At 40.3% G+C, this 23,411-nt stretch overlaps 1 protein-coding gene across 1 annotated transcript in view; it reads right to left on the bottom strand.

Annotated features, from left to right (window-relative positions):
* Ca10 (carbonic anhydrase 10) overlaps window positions 1-23,411 on the bottom strand; it is a 475,330-nt gene that overhangs the window by 268,334 nt on the left and 183,585 nt on the right. Inside the window, exon 3 of the mRNA XM_050156762.1 lies at window positions 20,667-20,809. Coding sequence (XP_050012719.1) covers window positions 20,667-20,809 — 143 coding nt within the window. The remainder of the gene's footprint in view (window positions 1-20,666; window positions 20,810-23,411) is intronic.

The following is a 23,411-nucleotide window of genomic DNA, read 5'->3' as shown; positions in this document are numbered from 1 at the left end:
AGGTCCAAATCAGGAGCAGAAGGAGAGAGAGCACGAGCAAGGAACTCAGGACCGCGAGGGGTGCACCCACACACTGAGACAATGGGGATGTTCTATTGGGAACTCACCAAGGCCAGCTGTCCTGGATCTGAAAAAGCCTGGGTTAAAACCGGACTCGCTAAACATAGTGGACAGTGAGGACTACTGAGAACTCAAGAACAATGGCAATGGGTTTTTGATCCTACTGCACGTACTGGCTTTGTGGGAGCCTAGGCAGTTTGGATGCTCACCTTACTAGACCTGGATGGAGGAGGGTGGTCCTTGGACTTCCCACAGGGCAGGGAAACTTTGGGATTGCTCTTTGGGCTAACGAGGGAGGGTGACTTTATTGGGGGAGGGGGAGGGAAATGGGAGGCAGTGGCGGGGAAGAGTCAGAAATCTTTAATAAATAAATAAAAAGTTTTTCTCTAAGTCCCTAGGCTTGGAGTTAAAGATATTCTTCCTAGAGCTACTTTAGGAAACCTTCATGATGCATCCTTTACTAAATGCAAAAAGCAAATCCATGACCTGGCCATAAATATGAACTTCTTAAAGCAAAATGAGTCTTAAAGGTATTCATTATCAGGGGAGTGAATAGATTTTGGTCTATTAGTTACTGTCTTTCAAATTAATTTTTGTGAACTTTGAAGGAGGGGGGGCTAGGAGGAGTGAAGGGAGGGAAAACTGTGATTTGTATGTAATGCATGAGAAGAGAATTAAAAAAAATGAAAAGAAAGGCAGTTTATATTAAGTTCTCAAAGACCAATTTGGACTTTAGAAAGAATGAGGATAGAAGTTGCAGCTTGCTATGCATTTTGACTAGGAGGATGTGGTCAAGAGACCAATACTTAACATGGCATTGTATTCTTCCACTTTCTCCTCTGGAAACTGTTGACCTCAGCCAACAGAACAGGCTATTGGTAACTTCTGTCCCTTTATTCTGAACCTCAAAATACATCTGACCTGCTCTGAAAATGAAGTCAGACCTGCTCCGGCAGGCCTGAAGACATAGCTAAGACAAAACATGTTCACATTTCATACCATCAAGATTTTGTAGTTAGTGGTTGAATTTAATTGTTGTGGCAATATCTGGCTAAGAACCTGCATTCTCTACCTAACAAAGTTAGTTGAAGATAAAGTCAGAGAAATATCATGGATATAATTTGTAGATCCAAACATAATTAACTGGTTATAATTGCTCATTTTTGTATGTTTATTCTCACATATGGCTTACAGAGTTTACAGAAATCCTGCTTTCTGATTGCTGGCTTGGTAACAGACCCAGCGAAGAGTTTCAAGCAATTTGAAGTAAGAGACATAGAGTTAGCTTACTCTGTATAGCATCACCAGACCTTTGCTTTCCATGTCACGTGAACCCTTCTATATTGGAGCAGAAATGCATGTTTTGGGTCCAGGATGAGTGCAGAAATGATGGAGACTGAGTATGATGATTTTGGAATAATGAATAAGAACAATCTAGAAGAAGATCAAAAGATTGAGAGAAAGTAGAAATAAATGAATAAAAGGAGTCTGGAAACCAAGTAAGAGTCTAACTAATCCACAGTTAGAGAATACTCATTGTATCCATAGGAGAGTCTGCAAATTCTGTAAGAATTTTGAATTTCCTAGTTGTCATTTTCTATCAAACACTATGGACGTTGTAATTTGAAAACCTGAAGCTCTGGATACTCCTAGTTTGATAATGTTTCCAAATAATATAGTAAACATTCATTATGTGTCAGCTACTTTGCTGTTAAAATAAAAATAAGTCGTGGAGCCTCAAGAGACGGTTCTGTGACGAAGAGTGCAATGGGTTATTTGCTAGGGCCCAAGTTAAGTTCACAGCACTCAAGACAGGCAGCTCTCAACCACCTATAGCTATAGCTCCAGGGTTCCGACGTCCTCTTCTGGCCTTCATGGGCACTGCACTCATGCGCACCAACCTGCACACTGACACATTTAAATTAATTCAAAATTAAAATAATTAAATCTTAGTCAGGCATTGTGGTACATGCCACTTATCCAACACTTAGGAGGCAGAGACAGGCAAATCTCTGAGTTCAAGGCCAACCTGGTCTACAAAATGAGTTCCAGGAGAGCCAGGGCTACACAGAGAAACCCTTTCTCAAAAAAAACCAAATGAAATAAAACAAGCAAAAACCAAATAAAATAAAATAAGACAAAAATTAAATATTAAAATAAGTTGTGGAAACAGTATGTGGTAGGCAAAATAATGGATTTTTCCTTCTTAATACTATTTTATTCTTTGAAACTTTTATACATTTATACAATGTGCATTAATCTTATCCATCCACCACTACTTCACTCCAACTACTCCTGGTGCCCCCCACCCATTCTGTCTTAGTTAGAATCACTACTGCCATGATAAAACATCATGAACAAAAGCAAGTTGGGGAGGAAAGGGTTTATTTGGCTTATGTTTCCATCACTGAAGGAAGTCAGGGCAAGAACTCAAGTAGGGCCAAAACTTGGAGGCAGGAGCTGATACAGAAGCCATAGAGGCATGCTACTTAATGGCTTGCTCATCATGGCTTACTCAGCCTGGCTTCTAATAGAACCCAGAACCACCAGCCCAATAGACAGCATCACCTACTATGTACTAGGCCATGTCTCATCAATCACTAATTAAAAAAGAATATCTACAGACTTGCTTACAGCCAGATCTCATGGAGGCATTTTCTTAATAGAGGTTCCCTCCTCTCGTATGACTTTAGCTTGTCAAGTAGACATAAAACTAGCCAGCACATCTAATATGCTATGATCCTCACTAGACCTCTTTATTATTAACTGCGTCCGACAGACCAGGAAGGCTTGAAGTAGTAAAGTAACTTGCTTAAGGACCATTAGAGTCCAACTACATCCTTTCCCTGATGCATCCTGTCACCTTCACGGTTTATTTACCGTGCTCCATATGGTACAGTTACTAAAAAGCAAATGGTAACTGCAAAAAAAAAAATCTTGCTTGCCATTTCTCTTCTTCATAGCTAGAGAGAGAGTTTACTAACATCAGTGTCAATGATCATAAAGCAAAACGTCTTAAGCCTTAAATTTGGTTTTCAAATACCAGCATTTCAGGGGCAGATTAGCTGACTCCAATAATATGCCTCAATCGCTGCAGCGAAAGGGAATCTTTTCATCCATTATAGAAAACTGTCAGAGAAAAACATTTTCCCCGATATCACACCCAAGAGGACAGCGTGCGCATTATCGTATTTTGCCGAACATTCATATGCTCCATGCAGCACAATGCGTACTTTGCCTCTCGAAAAGCCTTGGTAACAAAAGGATAAGATAATCCATCTACACCTCATAGTCCATTCTAATAAGGTTGCACTCATGTAAATGCTGCATTCATAAAAATATGAAAAATAAGGGCCTCTTAGGCAGTCCACCTGTATGTACTATGATTGGATCCTCGGGTAAGGTATAAAAGCTCAAGCCAACAGCTTTGACGACCCATAAGAGGTTGGAGCTAAGGGACAAAGGAGAGGGCAGTCTTATACAGGGGAAAGGAGACGGGGAGCTATTTCCTTTCTGGGCACAGGAAGTGGAAGAGAGCTTACCTTGCTTTTCTTCAGGAATCACAAGGCCACTGGCTCTGGCCATTAAGAACTCATTTACCTAAAAGTTTCTGAGCACTCTTAGGAAACAGCCAAGAGGACTTGGAAGCTGGCTGCAAAAATCCCAAGAGAAGCAGAGAGAGGAGATGTAGCTATGTCTGGCACTTGAAAGGGTGAAGGCAGATGGATTGCTGGGCATGGAAGATTCTATAGATGCATGACTAAGGGGAGGAGGGGAGGCATCCTTTTGTTGGCGCCTGAGCCTTTCTCAGCTCTCACCTGGCAAGGTCACTCAAATGGCTTCCAAATAAGTCTCTGGGGCCTTTTTTTTTTATTTTTCAGATGCTTCTTTGAGATTGGAAAAACTGTGCTGTCTTTTGTTAAACCCAAAAGAAGACTGAAGTCATTTCATGGTCAGGGCACTTGGAGCATTCAGGAACTGGCAGAGGGCCCTTCCTTGGCTTGCAAAAATCATTACTGCCCAGATGGGAGCAACTGTGCCCTGTTATGCAGCAAGAGCACAGTAGCGTACTTCTAGATGAGAGAAGCAGGAGAGACCAGGTTCCCTCACGGGCCAGCCTCCCAAGAACAGTGTGTTACCCAGGACCAGGCAGAAGGGAGGTACCTTGAGGCTTGGGATAAGTTGACAGAAAGGTCTTGTGTGGACAGTATGCCTTTGATTCGATTGCTTTGATTTAGTAACACTTGAGAACGGAGGGTCATTCTTGCATTCCTTTCAGGATTAATACTTGACTGAAAAGAGCAACCCCAAGATTTCTCTCCATTGCCGTCATTATGATCCAGAGAGAACTGAGGGCAGGCTTAGAAATGAATGGCAGAGACACGTCAGCCTCACTTCTATTAAATTACGCACATCCTATGAAACTACTTCAAGGATGATTGCCTAGGAGAAACAGGGACTGGCCCTTTATGTTGTCTAATCCTTTGAGGCTTTGGATCTTAAAAGTTAATTCCTGGGAGGCTCTGAGCCCTATGTAACTTGGAAAGGTGTCCATCAGAGTTTCCAAAGTGTAATTTGTGTTCATAATGGAGGACAGATGCAGAAGACCAAGATGTGCCCTTATCATAACAGAAAAGGCAGCCGAAGGTGCAACCGTACTCTAAGGAGAGAGAAAGCATATGTACTGTGTCCTAGATGGTAAGACTGAGCGCTTCCCTCTGGCTTGAACTGTGAGAGCTGGCGTAGCGATGGAGATAGCTGTGCTAGGCATTGTAAAGTGGCACCTTTAAGATGAAAGAAGGGCTTGGGGAAATTAACTACTAATTCAGCAATGCATTTAAGGAATGCTTGACTACTGTGTGTGGGAGTAGAGTGTCAGCCAGGAAATCAAACAAACCTAATGCACCATCTACCAGGATAAAGCATGCATAATGCTGGCCTGAATAAGAAGCAGAGCCACCATTAACAGCTTGAAAAATGGTCCATGTCTTTAATCCCAGCACTTGGGAGGCAGAGGTAGAGATGCCAGTCTGGTCTATATAGTGAATTCCAGGCCAGCTGGAGCTACAAAGTGACTCTCTCTCTCTCTCTCTCTCTCTCTCTCTCTCTCTCTCTCTCTCTCTCTCTCTCTCTCTGTCTCTCTCTCTCTCTCTCTCTCTCTCTCTCACACACACACACACACACACACACACACACACACACACTAAAACCAGCCTGAAAGGTGGGAAGACAGGTGAATACTCACTTTCCATTATGTTCTCAAAACATGGCAAAGAGAAGAAAATTGGGTCAAAGAAGTCTTGGAAGGACTCTCAGTAGGATTTGTGAAGCCCAGGTCTTCCTAAACCTTTGAGATAGACAGGGCCTATCTTTGTCCACATTCAGCTTCAGTATAACATTTGGGAAGGAATGGAATTTTGGAGCCAGCTCTATAACCCTTTGTAATTCTACACATCTTTACACTTCCGTTTCCTGGCCTTTACAAGGAAGGTGTATGATAAAATGTATACATGTAGGTGGATTTAGGAGGTAGTCACATTTTCTCTTCCTTTCCTCATCTTTTCCTAACACTAGAACTTGAGACATTTTCCATGTATCTACTTATTATTTTATGCAATAAGCATTAGTAAGGGCTTTCTGTTTATCATGTACTTTGTTGTAACCACACATGGTCTGATGCGGTATAAAAATTACTGGGTGTGGCAGTGCACAGTTGTGATTTCAATGCAGGCAGATCCGTGGGACTCATTGGCCAGCTACCTTAGCCTACACCAATGAACAACCTTGTTTCAAAAAACCAGGGTGGCCGGGGGATGGTGGCGCATGCCTTTAATCCCAGCGCCCCAGCACTCGGGAGGCAGAGGCAGGCGGATTTCTGTGAGTTCGAGGCCAGCCTGGTCTACAGAGCTAGTGCCCGGACAGGCTCCAAAGCCTGTCTCGAAAAAAAAAAAAAAAAACAGGGTGAAAAGAGCCTTCTAGAGAATGACAACTAATGGTATCCTCTGGCCCTATGAGCAAATGCATATGTGAACCTGCATACACATGTACACACACACACACACACACACACACACACACACTCACACTATTGGGTCAAAAGGAACCTAGACTTTAGATCGAAAGAGCCAACCTCATACAGGCCCTATGCCTTCTATCAGTTATTTAAAGCACAAATTCATGTGCAAATATCAGACAACATCTTAACCGGCAGACACCATTTGCTCATCTAAACAGATTTTGCTGCTTCCTCTTGAATGCATCCATTAGAGAACTCTGGCTGTTATTAATTCACTGTGCAAAGGTGATCAACATAGGCATATTCATTGATCCCAATCTACTAAATGGCAAACTAAAAACCTTCCGAGACGTGTAAGCCAGAGTATCTGTGTAACATCTAACTTTCTCACATCATCACTAGGCGCTCAGTTTTCTTTTTAAGTTATAGAGGGCAACAACATGGGACACACAGAACAGCGTGACTACGTTAATATTGCTACTTGTTTATATATAATCTGTGACCACTTACTTTTTCCCCGTTACACTCTTCCAAGTGGATAACTCACAGTCATTAACTTTCAGGAAGCCCCTATATATCACAGCATCATAGCACTATGCCTTTTGGAAATCCATCACAAATCAGTACACGGATGACATTGATGTCTTATTGCTATTCATTCCTTCTGGGCCGTTTTTAGCAGTTCATTTTTTTTAGATCCCTGTGGTGCTGAAATATGGCTTGCTCCACTATCTGTCCTTTTTGTAATCACAAAAGGAAATCTTGGCAGTTGTCGTATATTTCACTCTTGAGGAAAATGTCCAGTAATGCTCTGAATTGATTGAACGGCATGGGCTCAAAGCTGCCCAGTGAAGCGCCGTTCCCTCACTTCCCCATAATGCTTTTAATCTTAACTTTTTTGGGGCTCAGAAACTGTGAAGTAATCACTAAAAGAGAGTGTGTAGGATAAAGATCTCTTGTTTAGAAAAATCCTAAGAGATGCCTCCCTCTTTGCTTTGTGCTTTTGAACATGCCAAGAACACGCATTTACAGCGCTGCTTGCCGTGCTGTGGGAAGAATAGTGTCACTGAAAGGAAGCTTGGGCAAGGGTGGGGGTGGGCACCTGAGGTTATAAAGCAGTTCAGGAACATTCAGGTTATGGAGTATGAAAAGCTTACATTGGTAAAGATATTGGAGGAATATGGCTTGTAGGAAGGAAAGAAGGAAGAAGAGAAATTTTTAGAGAGACATTAGAATGAAGGTTAGAGCAGCAAGATTCCCACAGACCTTACACTCCCTTCACCCTCCAGACTTTGTGGAGCAGGCCACAGAAACTGGAGTTGGATAATATGGGATCCTGAATGTAAGCAACTCAGCCTGCAGCTTTCTGTAGCCAGCCATCCTGTGGCCTCTAGACTCATTCCTGCTAAGTACAGTTCTGATAAATCTAAAATATTTTTCACTTTCAGCTACAATCAACATTATTGGTGATTCATTTCGACTGGTTTCTCAGACTCTGTAAGGATTGGTTGTAGTACTCTGGGAATTACCCTGACTCCTAAGAGCATCGTTATGCCGGTAGATTTGAATCAGCCAGTATGTTAGAAAAACATGCCACCAGATGCATAGCATTCACAGATTCCTGTAGTGTGAACATTTCTGCTGTGATGTGTTTAAGTTGCCAACTTGATATCACTGATAACGGAGGTGGGAAGACACACAAAATGGGCTTTGAAAAGTTGGTGTAGGATAGTTTAATTACTTTTTATGTGATTATGAATGATGTTCCTCTGGTTTTCAGTCTTGTTTCATTAATATATAGGAAGGCTACCAAGTTTTGTATATTAATTGTGTATCCCAACACTTTATCCAAAGCATTTATGGTGCTAAATAGGTGGGTTACTCTTAATATTGTATGTAGCATTAGTAAAATTTTATCTACATTACATTCAATTTTCATCAGAAAAATTAAGTCTGATTATCTATCAGATACTTAATTATTTATACTCTCTAAATGCAACATTGTATGATTAAATATAATGACTTAACATTTCCCATATTCTCTTAAAGAAATTATTCTCAGTTTCTGGGTAACTGGGATTACCCGCCCCATTCAATATCATCTCCCAGATCACACAATTATTAATATTTATACATTTAATTACAATGTTCTGTGAAATAAGAACTCATTCCTTGGTGGTGCACAAAGGAGAAGGTACTGTTTCCTTGGTCATGTGTATTCATGATCAGAAGAGGAGGAAGAAGATTAAGAGAGATGGGGAGAGATGAGAGAGCAAGAGGATATCACACGTGAGAGAAATGGATGTGAACAAGAATGAGAAATAGAGTAATAACAGGGGAAAGGATGAGACATATAGAGGAAAGAAAGGAACAAGAAACAGAAGAGGGAAGCAAGAAAAAGGATTGCTCGCCAGAGGGGTGGGATGAGAATTAGATGCATTTATAAACCATGAAAGCCCACAGCCAGGTGTTTTCTTGGGAGACTTGTCTAATGCCTGCATTAATTTCCTGAATGATATTAAAAGGTAAACATCACAAGGAGCTGCCAAGACAGTGAGAAGTAACCCTCAGCCCAGACTTAAGGGTGGCAATGATACCCATCGCAGAGCAACTCTGAACTGAGTCTATACTCTGACTCAGAACACAGCATCTGAGTCTTCCTCATTCAGCACATCTTTTATTACCGCATCGCTACCCACTGAAAACTTGCAATTCTGAAAGCACTACTCCAAGAACAAACACAATTTTCTTGACTTCTTTTCTTTATCTTTAATCTAAACATTTTCTTGGGCAACATGCCTTTTGCCCTGAATTGTCCACTCCAGCCAATCATAAGGAAATTATGCTCAAGGAGAGAGAGTTCTGCATTTGCAAATTTTGAGACGTAATTTTGGTAGAGAAAGAAAGAAAGAAAGCAATGCATTTTTTTTTCCAATCTGAAACTAGTGCCTCAAAGGGAATTTTCCTTAAGGAAGGGGTAACATCCTCATTATATCTTTATTCCAGGGTCAGCCTCAAGAAAATACATTTCTTGTGCCCTGTCTAACCACTATACAGCTGCCAAAATCCCAAATGGGAAGGATGAACTCAAAATGCTCATCTGAATTCAGTGTGTTCGACAATCTCAAGTGGCCCTTTGTGCTTGTCAGAACTCTGACTTTCTGTGGTTTCAGTGTAACAGAAGGCCATTCAATTTCCACACAGCTCTGGTTCCTGTTTTGAACTGAAATCTTGCCTAGGTCACTTGTAAACACCAGGGCTAATTCTGCTTAGCTGAGGATGCATAAGAAAAGAACAATCATAAGGCATTTGAAATTACTAATTAAGATAGTTTCCCTTCAGGTAAGTTGATAGATATATACATAGAACATAGATATACAGATAGATAGATAGATAGATAGATAGATAGATAGATAGATGATAGATGGATAGATGAATGAATAGAGGTTTGGATGAATAAATGGATTGATGGATGGGAAGATAGAATAGATAAAACTTAAAATACACAGATAGATGACAGATGGATGGATGGATGGATGGATGGATGGATGGATGGATGGACTGATAGGTGGTGAATAGATGGATGGATGGGTGGTTGGGTAAATGGATGGGAAGTGTATATTGACATTCATTTTTTCGCCTCCTAGACTTGAATAATCACACAGAAACTATATTAATTACAGCACTGTTTGGTCTATTAGCTCAGGCTTCTTATTAACTAACTTTTACATTTTAAATTAACCCATTTCTATCTGTGTATCACCACTAAGCTGTAGTCTACCAATAAGGTTCCGGTGTGTCCTTCTTTGGCAACTTCATGGTGTCTCCTTGCTTCTGCCTACTTTATCTATTTACCTCTTCCACACTGGCTGTATTCTGCCCTGCCATAGGCCAAAACAGCTTTGTTCATTAACCAATAAAAGCAACACATATACAGAAGGACTTCCCACATCAGGGAAGTTAGGACAGGAAAAACTTAAATGTCACATGCCCGTTCTTCTTGTAATCTCTTTGCTCCTCTTCTTTACTTCTCTTTCAATGACTTTCCCAGTACTGAATCAACTTCAGCATTGTAAGTTCTCACACCTAGAATATCTCTTAGTGAAGGGTATTTCACAGCCAGGGTCACACTCATAAAAGTAGACCTCTGTGCCCTAAGTAATCATGCTGAATTATCCTGGCAACTTTTCCGGGATCTTTACTCACAAGAAGCATATTTTCATGCGTTTCATCCATATTTCTCACACATAGCAATTTTAGAGCCTATTGTGCCCATCTATATCTGTGGTTCTTTTTAGAAATAAATACTGAGGGAAAAACATTACCCTTCATGCTCATGGAGTTTCATTCTCTAGGGTTGGGAGCCACTAGTAAGGTGTCTCTGAATTCTTCATCTATTATCTGAAGAACTTGGCACATCTGTTACCAACTCTAACACGAGCATTAGCATCTTTGACAGAGACATTCCGATGTGAGCTAAGCTTTTTTTTTTTTTTACTAACATCAACGATAGTACCTTTGATATCAGATAACAATTGTATAGGATGTTTTTACTTACTGATGTCTGATAGCTTACCCTTTAGCCTGCCTAACAAATGTATTTTTTCTTGTAGAAGGTAGATGTCAGTATGATATATGAAGCTGAGAGAAGGCTGAGTTCTCACACATGCCAATAGGTGGCAATATGAAACTCAATCCCTGGTCTCAATATGATTTATCTACGGACATCTCTTTTCCACCTACCCCTTTCTCAGTGGGCACTGATGTGTTGTCACTGCGTCTATTTCCTCTAACTTCAACTTTCGAAATCTCCCTCATTTCCTGGAAGCATCCATTTATTCTAGACATTATTCACTAAGATTATGAATCATTTCTCCCTTCATCCTCCTCCTTGGATCTAAGCCCTCTTCTCACATCTCTTACGTGTCATTCAGAAATGCTATTTCTGTCAAAACTCCCCATGCAGTCTAGTCTACATCCTTCACTTCTACCCGTTTCTTTCTCTGCTACTGACATTTGCAATCATATTACTATAATTTCTTTTTAAGGGCTGCCCACTCGCCTAGTGTCATCTTCTATGTAGCAATGAGATCGTGTTTCCATTTTAAGTATGATGGTTTAAAATTCTGCCCTTTGAAGTTTCCATATCCACATCCGACTGCAAGCATCGCTTTCTCTGATATACTATCACCATAATACCTTCATGTTTCCACACTGTCTATGTCACATCACTCACCTTTTCCTTGTTGCTTCAAGTTAGATTTCGGGAAGTAGACACCTCATTGCTTTTTTCAGAACAAAGACATCATCAGTATATGAAAATGACAAAATACTGATGAGTAAGAAGTGCTGATGGAGGAAGGTCATTGAGCAATAAAGAAACTGCTTGGCCCTGATAGGTTAAAGCATAGGTGGGAGGAGTAAACAGAATAGGATGCTGGGAGGAAGAGGAAGTGAGTCAGACTCTGCTCTGCTCCCAGAGAGACTCGACAGCTCTGTGCTCTGGAGCAGAGATGCCATGCTCCACTCTCCCGATAGCTCTGCTCTCTGAGGCACACGCGATGAAGCTCCGACCCAAGATGGACGTAGGTTAGAATCTTCCCGGTAAGCGCACCTTGGGGTGCTTACACACATTATTAGAAATGGGCTAGTCCAGGTGAGAGAGTTAGCCGAGAAGAGGTTAGATATAATGGGCAAGCAGTGTTTAACAGAATACAATTTGTGTGTTGTTATTTCGGGCATGAGCTAGCAGGCGGCCGGGGTGATGGGGACGCAGCCCTGCTGCCCCAATTTCAACAAAGTGCATGTACTTTTTCAACAGGTCTGGTGCTAAAGACCTAATCTACATCACAAATATACATAAAACCATGTACATACAGTTTCCACATCAGGGTTTTTGTGTAAAAAAGCGTGTGGTGTTTCTAAGCAGCTTGATGAGTTTTAAACAGGTGAGAAGCATTATCTGTGGAAGTTCACCATAGTTATTCAGTAAAATCCAGTGCCACAGCAACCTCATTCAGATGAAAACCTGGATCCGTCTTAACATTTTTTTAATTTTGCATACCTGGGGTCGGAGCATCCGACACGTTTTCTTTTAATTTATTTTTTTAAATTCTATTTTACATTTTGTCCACACTTCTCTCTCCCCTCCTTCTGCCCCCTCCCTGTCTCACGTCCAGCTAAGACTCCTAGCAATGGTGGAGAGGGAGCCCAAACTGGCCTTCCCCTATAATCAAATTGGTAAATACCCCAACTATCATCATAGAGCCTTCATCCAGCAACTGATGGAACCGGATCCATAGATCCACAACCAAGCACCATGCCAAGACCTGGGAATCCAATCAAAGAGAGGGAGGAGGAAATATATGAGCAAGGGAGTCAGATCACAATGGAGTAATCTCCAGAGCATCTGACATTTTAAAGGCTTTTCGGAAGGCTTTGTTTTATTCTAGTCGCCTTTTTAATGCTACCTCTTTCTCCATCACTTCCATAAAGCTTGGCTCATCTAACACAACTTCCTATCCCCCTTCAAAATTAATGGCCAATTGATTAACTTGCTAATTAATAATTTTATAGTTTCTTTAGTATCTGTTTCACTATTATCTCAAATGGTTTTTTAAAAACTAATTACTCCCATGTAGCTTCTGTCTATGTATATTTTCTCTCCAAATAAATCTAAAAATCTTTGGAGGACTGGAAATAACTCACACAAAAAAGGTCTCAGGACACAGTGATATATACCACAGATACCAATAATTATTCGTGGTCAGCTCAATTGGGCTATGAGCTTCATGGGGAAATGTAACAGTGGAAGATTGCACCTATAAATGCAATTCGCATTCCCTATGTTTTCCAACATCTCATGACAACTACAATACATGAAGTTTAGTTTTAGTAACATATTCTGTTGATGACATTGGTCCCATTCATCATGAAAGCATCCCATATTTTTCTCACTTTGAATCATAACAACTCTTGAATAAGTCCACATAAATCCTCCCATTGATAATCGATGATAATATTACACTAATCAGTCTCAGTGATCTAAATGAAAATATAAAAACCTATTTATCCCAAGAAGATCCTAATGCATGGACAAAGTACTACAGATGATAAAGCAAGTCCTAAAGGAATTATTAGTGAAGTACTGAAGCCAAATGAAGAAGGATTTCATCATCAGTCAGAGATCAAGAGAATTTCATGGTGGACGTCCACATGAAGTCACAGGGAGTGGATATTAAAGAGGCAGGGTATAAAGGCCTCAGTCACGTCAAGTGAAGGGTACACTGTTGCCAAAACACTGGTTCCAGTGACATACATTCAGAGAAAAAATGAGTACTATAGCCTCATAGCCTCACTTGGTACAAGAGATACACAGAAAGCATATGCAGGATATGTCTTTAGAAAGATGATACACAGCTGAATTACAATGGCTGCAAATATACTTAAATGTTTGTTGTTTGCTTGGTGTGTGTGTGTGTGTGTGTGTGTGTGTGTGTGTGTGTGCATATGCATGCTTGTGTGTGTGTGAGTGTGTGTGTGTGTGTGTGATATTGTTGTGTAACAGTTTCCTTGGAAAATGAAACATTCCATCCCACAGGAATGCTCCTTAATCAGGAAGGTAAACAATTCAAAAGAGCTTCAGGAAGTACCTGAAACAGACCAAACCCACTAGGTTCCTCCCAGCCAGAGTATGCAATAAAAGTTGAGAGCTACTCTTTCTCAGAAGAACAGAAGCAAGCTAAAAAGAAGACTCTGATGGTACGCTGAAAACTTCCTACAACTGTGAGTTAAAATTAATCTTTCCTCCCTTAAATTGTATAAGTACAGTGGTTACTACAATGCAAAACTAACCACTGTATTTATGCAAAATTGACTTGAAGTCTTGAAAAAATCTGCCAGTAATTTTTAAAATTCATGAGTTGATTTAGTAACTTTATATAGAATAGATTTATTAGTTCAAGACTGGTTTAAGGGGATCATACTAAAAGTACTTTATTAATTTTCTTCAATAACTTCATACATGTATATAATATGTCCTAGTCACTCTCAACCTCATCAGTGTCCCTTCCTCCTTATAGGACCCTGTCTCATACTCGAGTCTTTATACTTTGTTTGTGATCCACCAAATTTAGTCAGAGCCATTTGTGTGACCCTGGATTTTGAACTGGCCACTGGAACCTGATATTTTCTGTACCCATAGATGCTGTGGGATTTCCCCCTGTATGCTTTGAATGTCATTGATTAATAAAGGAACTGCTTTGGGCCTATAGCAGAGCTATAGGGAAACAGAACTATAAGGGGAAAACCAAACTAAATGTTGGAAGGAAGAAGGCAGGGTCAGAGAGAAGCCATGTAGCCTTGCTGGAGACAGATGAAACTTTAGCCAGTAAGCCACAGCCACGTGGTGATACACAAATTAATAAAAATGGGTTAAATTAATATGTAAGAGTTAGCCAGTAAGAAGCTTGAGCTAATGGGCCAAGCAGTGATTTAATTAATACAGCTTCTGTGTTATTATTTTGGTATTCCCAAATATTGTCTATAAATGTTTGTTTACATTTATAGGAGGTTATGCTATAGAGATTTGCATTGGTATGGATCTTATTTATTGATAGAAATTTAAGGTAAATTTTGTTATATGTATTTCTGATCTTGATTAAGATATTGTGTTTATCCAGCTCATTTAAAATTGTAATGTATAATTAAGAAATATAGATAAATGAGAAACATCTATAAAAGTCAAACTTGTAGTCATAGTACATTTTCTAGGTGTACAGGGATATATTTCAGATGGATAGTCATTCTTCAAATCTTTCAGAGACCTTCAAAATATGGCATTTAAAATGTTTTAAAATCTTAGGACTTTTCATGACTATCAGATATACCTGCTCCAAGCAGCACCAGTTATTTCAAGAAGAAGATGGGCATCAAAGAGACTTCTTATGGAAGCCTTGGTTAGCCGTTTGGGCAAGAAACTGTTCTTTCCTGGACTGCTTGATGAACTGGAGATGCAGGACCCACAGAGAAATGACTGCTGAACTTGCCTAAAGGTGAGAAAATCCTTTGGGGTCCCTGCTTCATGAAAGAGTCTGCTAGATATTCTGCAGGACACAAAAGAAAGTGACTGACAAACTGCCAATATAGGCGGAACTGTCTTTGAAATTTCCTGCTTCATGGAAAAGTCTGCTGGATACTATGGGTGTGTAGGCTGAAGACAGATGCCCCAATGGTACAGAAGAACTTTGGGTGACTGTCCAGGTACCAAGATGCCTATGTCAACTCTAGAGTTTTGGAAGTTGCTTACAATGTACTTCCTGTTTACTTAGGTAATATTATATCCTTCTGGAGTCTTTGATGGAATTGAAAAATTTATAGTTATAGTTTTCCTTAGTAATGATAAAAGATAAAGTAAATAAACATTGTAACTTTAATTATTGCTTGATGCTTGTTTTGCTGTATGTAATCTTGCTATGTTAAAGTTAAAACCTTCCTTATTATTTAAACAGGAAAGGGGAGGTGATGTGGGATTCCCCTCTGTATGCTGTAAATATCATTGGAAAATAAAGGAACTGCTCAGGCCTTTAGCAGAGCTATAGGGAAACAGAGCCAGGCAGGGAAAACTAAACAAAAGCTGGGAAGAAGAAGACAGAGTCAGAGAGAAGCCATTCAGCCCCACAGGAGCCAGAGGAAACTTTAGCTGGTAAACCACAGCCACGTGGTGATACACAAATTAATAAAAATGGGTTGAATTAATATGTAAGAGTTAGCCAATAAGAAGCTAGAGCTAATGGGCCAAGCAGTGACTTAATTAATCCAGTTTCTGTGTGATTATTTTGGTTCTGAGTGGCAGGGAGGAACAAGCAGCTCCCTGCAACTCGCAGACGATCAGCAGTTATTTTGGTTTCATTTTTAAAGATCTTATATATTATCTTAGACTACCTCCTCAGAGAAGAAAATCATTGCTTATGAAATATCATTGAATAGGCAACTCAAAAGGTGAAGGAAATGACTATTATTTAATAAAACGTATTATCGGGAACTGAGGTGATAGCTCAGTAAGTAGAGCGCTTATTGCACACACAAAGGGGCCTGTATTCAGTCCCCAGGACTATATAACAAAACACAAGTGTGCTGATGCGTGCTTGTAATCCATTGCTGAGGAGATAGACACAAGTGGATCTGTGAGGTCTGCCAGTCATCCAGCCTACTTGGCCAGCTCCAGCCCAGTGTAGGAATCTGTCTTATAAAACAAGGAGGGCATCTCCAGGGAAACGACACCTAGATTGTCCTCTGGCCTGAACAAGGACGTGGATACATGCACAATGCACACATGTACACACATGTGCATGCACACACATGAACATGCACATACATGTATTAACATATATAAGCAGAATGTCTCTATGATATTCAAGTTATAGAACATTTTGATTCTCATCTAATCATTTTCAGTCCTGGTTGTTCTTATCTTGGGGTTGGTTTCAGTTCTTGCCTATATTAATAAAATCCCTTATCCCCCTCATCCAAGCTCTGGGTTAAATCAGATATAGTAAAATAAACATAAAAAGACAAGCCGGGGCCTTGGCAGAGCTGTTTCATGGTTTTGTGCAAAAAAAGACACATTTAAATGCCAGAAGGAATAATGTTCACAGATAAAAATGTGACATGAAACACACTTACTGGGGTGCATTTAACCTACTGACATCTAACTGATCTCAGGTTTGAAAATGTGGCACCTTCTCCCAGTTCTACAAAACATCTCGTCTAACAGGGCGATTTTCAAACCCTTTGAACTGGACATTTCTTTAAGGCAAAAGTCTAAAATCAGAGCAGTGTTCTGAATCCTTACTTCCAAAACAAGTCATTAAACCCCAGCTTTCCAAAGCTTGAGACGTGATTTTGCTATTGTCTGTCAAGTTTGGGCTTTTCATCTCCTGCCTCTGTGTATATTTTATTTCCTGCCTTACATAAATATAAAGGGCACCACCAGCCAGCTCTGAGCTCATCAAACCCCTGACAACACAAGTAATGCCAGATATAAATATTTTCATTGTCATAGAAAATGTTTCCAAAATCGCAAACTCTGATGCCTTTGCAAATTGATTTGGAACAGGTACAATGTACTGAACTGAAAATGATAAAAAAAATTCTGAAAAACAAACAAAAGGCCCAAATCAACAAAAATATTCTAATATATGAGAAACAGATTCCTTTTTTCCCAATGCATTAGAAGGAAATGGCTCTTTCTTTGTTTTATATCAACGCTTCCTTCTAAGATGACACAACCAAAGGAGGAATCCGCATTGATTCGGTGCCAATTTGCCATTTTTCCTTTCTACTCCCAATGCATACTTTACCTAAAATCACTTTGAACATCTACTGCAATGTTGTCCTATCTTTCAAGAATAGTATTTTAATTAGCATACAAAATAATGGGTTTCATTATGACATGTTCATGTATGTAAATCATTGTTAATTGATCATGCCCATCCTTTTATTGCCCTCTCTTACTCCTCTCACCCACTCCACTGGACCCCTTCCTTTACTAAATATCTCCCCATATATATACACACATATGTGTGTGTATGTGTACAATGTCTAGACTGCACATGAGAGAAAACACAGTGTTTTCTCCCCCCCATGTGCCCCACGTTTTCCCTTCTTATACATTATATACAACAAATGCATAGCCAACATTGGACTCTGTAGAAATACTAAAAACACTTTGTTTTATATCAAGGATGAGCCAAAGGTGTCTACTTCTTCAATATTGTGGTTAGAGTCCTTGCTAGAGCAATAAGGTGTGAAGGAAATACAATGGAAATAATCAAATAAAACTAACATATCTTTATTTATTTATTTATTTTTATTTTTTTTTATTGAGAATAGGAAAAAAAAGTTTCCGCCTCCTCCCAGTCTTCCATTTCCCTCTCCCTCCCCCCCCTCTTCTCCCCCCCCCCCCCCCCCCCTCCCCCCCCCTCTCCAATCCAAAGAGCAGTCAGGGTTCCCTGCCCTGTGGAAAGTCCAAGGTCCTCCCCCCTCCGTCCATGTCTAGGAAGGTGAACATCCAAACTGGCTAGGCTCCCACCAAGCCGGAACATGAAGTAGGATCAAAACCCCTTGCCATTGACCTTGGCTTCTCATCAGTCCTCATTGTTCGCCATGATCAGAGAGTCCGGTTTTATCCCATGCTTTTTCAGTCACAGTCCAGCTGGCCTTGGTGAGCTCCCAATAGATCAGCCCCCACTGTCTCAGTGGGTGGGTGCACCCCCCGTGATCCTGACATCCTTGCTCGTGTTCTCCCTCCAATTACCAACGTATCTTTATTTTTGCATGATATCGTCTTATACTTAAAAGACTCCAAAGACTTCAGCAGAAAATTCTTAGATCTGATGAACATTTTCAGCAAAGTCAGAATATAAAAGTCAGAAGCTTTTTTTTTTTGGTCTGCCAATAATGAACATGCTGAGAAAGACGTCAGGAAAACCATTCCATTTGTTATAAATAAACTGATAAAATATACGAATGAATGTCACCCGGGAGGAGAAAGAGCTATACGGTTAAAACACTAGGCATTCCACAACTCTTAGGAAATTATCCATTTCACCAGTTTCAGGACTTGATGTCTGCTTTCATCAACATCTTCTGCTCTACCCACAAGCACCTGGGTGCTTTTCATGATTTTCATGAAACCTAGGCAGCAAACATGTCTTCGGTGTTTGTGTATGTTACTGTTTGCCCGGGATGAATGGAGAGGATGCCGCTTGTCATCCTCTCCAACAAAGAAAAGATAACTCAATGTTTACTTAAGCTGAAACTCTCACTTATAAATGCTGATCAGAAAAGTAACATGCCTGTGACTTCAAATGAGCAGTTTATATAGAACAAGTTGTATATGTGAGCTGTATCGAGATTATTTTAAAATTCATAAAAATATAATTGCCATTGGAGCAATTAGAATGGTTTTGTTCAAAACAAAACAAAACAAAAAAACCAAACATCATTTCCAATATTTTTTTTTCAAGACAGGCTTTCTCTGTAACTTTGGAGCCTGTCCTGGAACTAGCTCTTATAAACCAAGCTGGCCTCGAACTCACAGAGATCTGCCTGTGTCTGCCTCCGAGTGCTGGGATTAAAGGTGTGTGTCACCACAGCCCGGATCTAAATCATTTTTAAAAGAGCATCCAAATACTGCATAGCTAAATATTCTCAATCTCATATGCAATGACTTGATGTTTTTCTACTTGGAAACAGGATTCATATTCACATGTATATGTGTAACATATGTGTGTGTGCATGTATGTGTGTGCATGTGTGTGTACAAATGTGCTAACCTGAATATGGGAATGTGGAGGCCAGGGGCCTTTCACATTCCACTCTAGGTTTTGAGACAAGGTCTCCCACTGAACCTGCAGTTGGCCTTTCTGGTTAAACTGGATGGCTAGCCAGCCTGGGTTCTGCCTGGCCTCACCTACCATTCACTGGAGGTTCAGATACTGGTAAGCATGTCCCTCACTAAAGGTATCACTCGAGTCCCCAGCAATGCTTCTTAAAACCTGGTACAGTTGCTAACAAGCTTTTGGTGAGTCATCATTGTGTGTGTGTGTGTGTGTGTGTGTGTGTGTGTGTGTGTGTGTGTGTGTGTGCATGTGAAAGGGACATGGTAGAATACATGTTTCAAAATATCAGAAAGGGTAAAAATGAACATCCAAGTAGAATGGTGTGGATGGGTAACAGACTGCAGAGAAGGAAGAGGGGCAGAGCTTGAACAATCCAGTTGTGGAGAAGAATCTGCCAGGAATAACAGGCACCTATAATTTCAATCCTAGCTTTTTTGCACACAAGTAACTTTTCATTCTCTTGAATTCACAACAACAAAATCACCTTCAAACACAATTTTCTATGCGTGTGCATTTTCCCCAATTCCAACATTCTAGCCAACAGTAAAAGGCAGTGAAACAGAAACAAGTCAGCAAGAGAAATACCAGATTCTTTCAGTGAGCAGCCCCCAAAGGCACTATGCCCTTCACAAATTAAGGATGTGCTCCTGGCGGGAGGGAGGAGAGGTCAAGACTGAGTCTGGAATAGGAATGACAAAGCATAGCTCAGCATTTCTGGGCAGAAGGGAGGATTCTTAGCCAGCAAGATGCCCCTAGGAAGATTAATTATTGATTTTCTTATAAATCATCTCAGGTGATTGTTGTTTGTTTTCCCTCCCAGGATGATAAACGTCTGATTTTACTTTTGTTAAAATAAATTCCTTCTACTTCAGTGCAATTAAATGAAGACCAAGAGAAGAAATCTCAGAGGAATGATTTTCCAGCATGGTAGGCAAGGGAGTCAGCCGCGTTGAGTTCCGACCTTCTTAGGATACCAATGGTTAGGACCACCAACAGATTCCTGGTGGTTTTGAGTTGAGAGACACATGGGATTATGAAGGAGGAAAAGCACTATTTGGACTTAGTTATATTTGTTAGGTATGCTTTTGCGGTCTGTTATCATCACAGAAACCAAGATCCAGAAGGCCAGCCTAGACAATTAGCATCACCCATCATCATGGAAGCAACATTGTGGCGTTGTGCCTTACCTTCCTGCCTCCAGTGTTGATGCGCAGAGGAGTCAGAAAGGGATCGAAGATCATGTGACTGGTCTCTATGTTGACTGGTGACTGTCGTTTCCCCACAGAGCAAAGATTCCAAGCTGAGTTCACCAATCCCCAGAAAGAAGGAACTAGGAGTAAAGTGAAATTGTAGGATTAGGCCGGATGGAAAAGTAGGGTAAAAAAAGTAATATATTAAAAAGAAACCCAAGTTAAAAGGTGGTAAACCAAGAATGTCAAGTAATATTCTGACTCAAGGACATCTCAAGGTGTTGCCATGGTATTTTCCCAGACCTCAATCCTGGTCAATTCTCCTGTATCATCTTCATGATCTCTGAAGGACAGGTTTTCTTACTTAACTTCATGCATACCCTGTAGCCCATTTGTTGCATTCATGCTTTGGTATTAACATTGTCTTTTAAGGCATATCCTCTTTGCAACATGTTCAAAGTACACCAAGTATTTAACAACTCCAGAGTGGATGCTCTGTTCCTCTCCTAGGTGGAAATGATGTGAGAATCGGTGGTGTCCAATCTTGAAGGCATCTGAAGCTTTTCAAAGCTAGTGTCGTTTGACATACACAAGGTGTTTTTCTGTGAGTTGTCAAGACCAAACTGAGAGAATGGTTTATTTTTATGACCCTCCAATCAAAACTAGACAGGAGCTTAGCAACTTGACTCTATCTGTGTTTGGTTCAATGTTGTGTCATTAACCTAATGTTCCAGCAACTGGAACACGTGATTGTTTGAGAGACAGGAAAAAAATTACATCACAGGCTGAGTGCAGAAGTGAAGATAGCCAAAGGAAAACTGTCAGCTCACTTTCAGTAGAAATTTGCAGTAGAAATACCGATTAGTATAATTTTTTAAAATAGGATTTCCAGTCTTGTTTCCTTGTATTTAACAGTTAGTGGAGTAATAGGAATAGTTAACGCTCAAAGTTTATGTTCATGAAGAAACTATACCTTTAGTATTTTCTGTCTCATTAGTATTCCCATTGAAGTGCAGAAGCCATGCATCCCCCATTTTTCCCTGTGTGTGTTTGGTCATTCACCCACTGATCAACACACAGTATTTGGAATGAGGTCCTACCTTAGTGTTTTGCCCCAGGTTAGGCTGAATCTCAAGGAAAGAACAAAGGGATAAGAATAACGTGAACCAAAACTTGAACTGATTGGAAGGTGCTGTGGGACTATTGATGATGTGCACCCAGCTCTGCCTTAGAGGAGTGGCCGTAGATAGTGATTATTGATGAACATTGCAATCATGTCATAATCTTATGTGCTTGCCATCTCAAACTCAGGATGAATGCAGATGTTAACTTACCACAGCCACCATGCCTGCTCATACCATAATGGCTAAAATCCAAAGTCACAGAGCAGTCTAGGAAACACTTTTCAAACAATTGTATAACTCCGAAGAACTGTGATAGATGGGATGTTTAGTCCCATGAAAACCATACATTCAATGACTTTATTAGCTCAAGTCAACAATGGGCAGAAGCAGATTCCCAGACAAATACTTTAATACCAGTATGTGGTGGGATTTATATCTAATTTGACTTAATCCATTCCAAGGAGCCTCTGGTGGCTCTGTTCCCTTTAGGTTAATGTGTTTGAGTCCATTTCCTCAACATGAGCAATTTTCAATATGGCACCAATGGCCAGAGGGAGAAGAAGGAAGAGAAGAAGAAGAGCAAGAATAGAAGCAAAAAAAAAAAAACTTCCTCATGGACGTGTGCTTCCTTGATGCCCCCATTTCTTATTGTGTGAACTATGGTATCACCAAAAATTTCTTAACATGTTTACAAGATGCCACATCCTAGCAAAACTAAGATATCTAATGAAGTTTTTGCAATATAAATGTACTTTTCATCCTTAGTGTACCTTACACACTAGGTGTGGAGGTTGTGTTGTTTGAGACTGGGCACCCAACATCAGTTGTTTTCTATTAGTTGATCAGCTGTGGCAACTGAGGCTTTTTGTAATGGTCTCCATCTGCTGCAAAGAGAAGTTTCTTTGTTGAGGTATGAAAGCAACATTTCTCTGTGGGTGTAAGGATAAGTACTTAGAATGAAATTAGGAATTGCCTTGGTTTAGTAAAATTCCAGTAGTACATTGTTCTCTATGGTCTGTGATCTCACTAGCCCTGGATTGGTTTGCATTACTGGGCAAGACTTTTCTCCTGTTGTGTGGGCCTTACGTCCAATTAGTCAGCTACTGGTTATTGCAAAGAGATGAGTGCTACTATTGCTCCTTTAGTAGTCTTGCCTGCCTGTCATTGTTGACGTTCATAAAGGTTGTCACCTTTATGGCCTTTTGATTACTTCCCTCCCCTGAAAACTTGTATAGCACCTTTACATACTATGAGAAAGAGTCCCCAGGAAAGTGGCTTCTAGATTTCTTCCAGCTCAAATTTTCTGGGTCCTGTGATCATGGTGTCTAAAACAGGGACTTATCTTCAACTTCTGGGAGGCGACTAAGGGCAGCAGCAATAACTTATATTGTTTTGGGAGTCTCTTGTAATTCCTTAAGAACTTGAAAAGAGTTTTCTCATGGCTGGCAGCGATTTCTGCAAAATAGTCTATGGCTTTTGGGTGAAGAATTAATCTCCCCGAATAGCACAACCTCACACACACACACACACACACACACACACACACATACACACACACACAGGAAGGGGAGAGAGAGAGAGAGAGAGAGAGAGAGAGAGAGAGAGAGAGAGAGAGAGA

Source organism: Alexandromys fortis, unplaced genomic scaffold (genome assembly GCF_014885135.2).
Source record: "Alexandromys fortis isolate MF-2015 unplaced genomic scaffold, M_Fortis_MF-2015_v1.1 scaffold_31, whole genome shotgun sequence".
NCBI lineage: Eukaryota > Metazoa > Chordata > Mammalia > Rodentia > Cricetidae > Alexandromys > Alexandromys fortis.
This window is presented reverse-complemented; position numbering and strand designations above follow the sequence as displayed.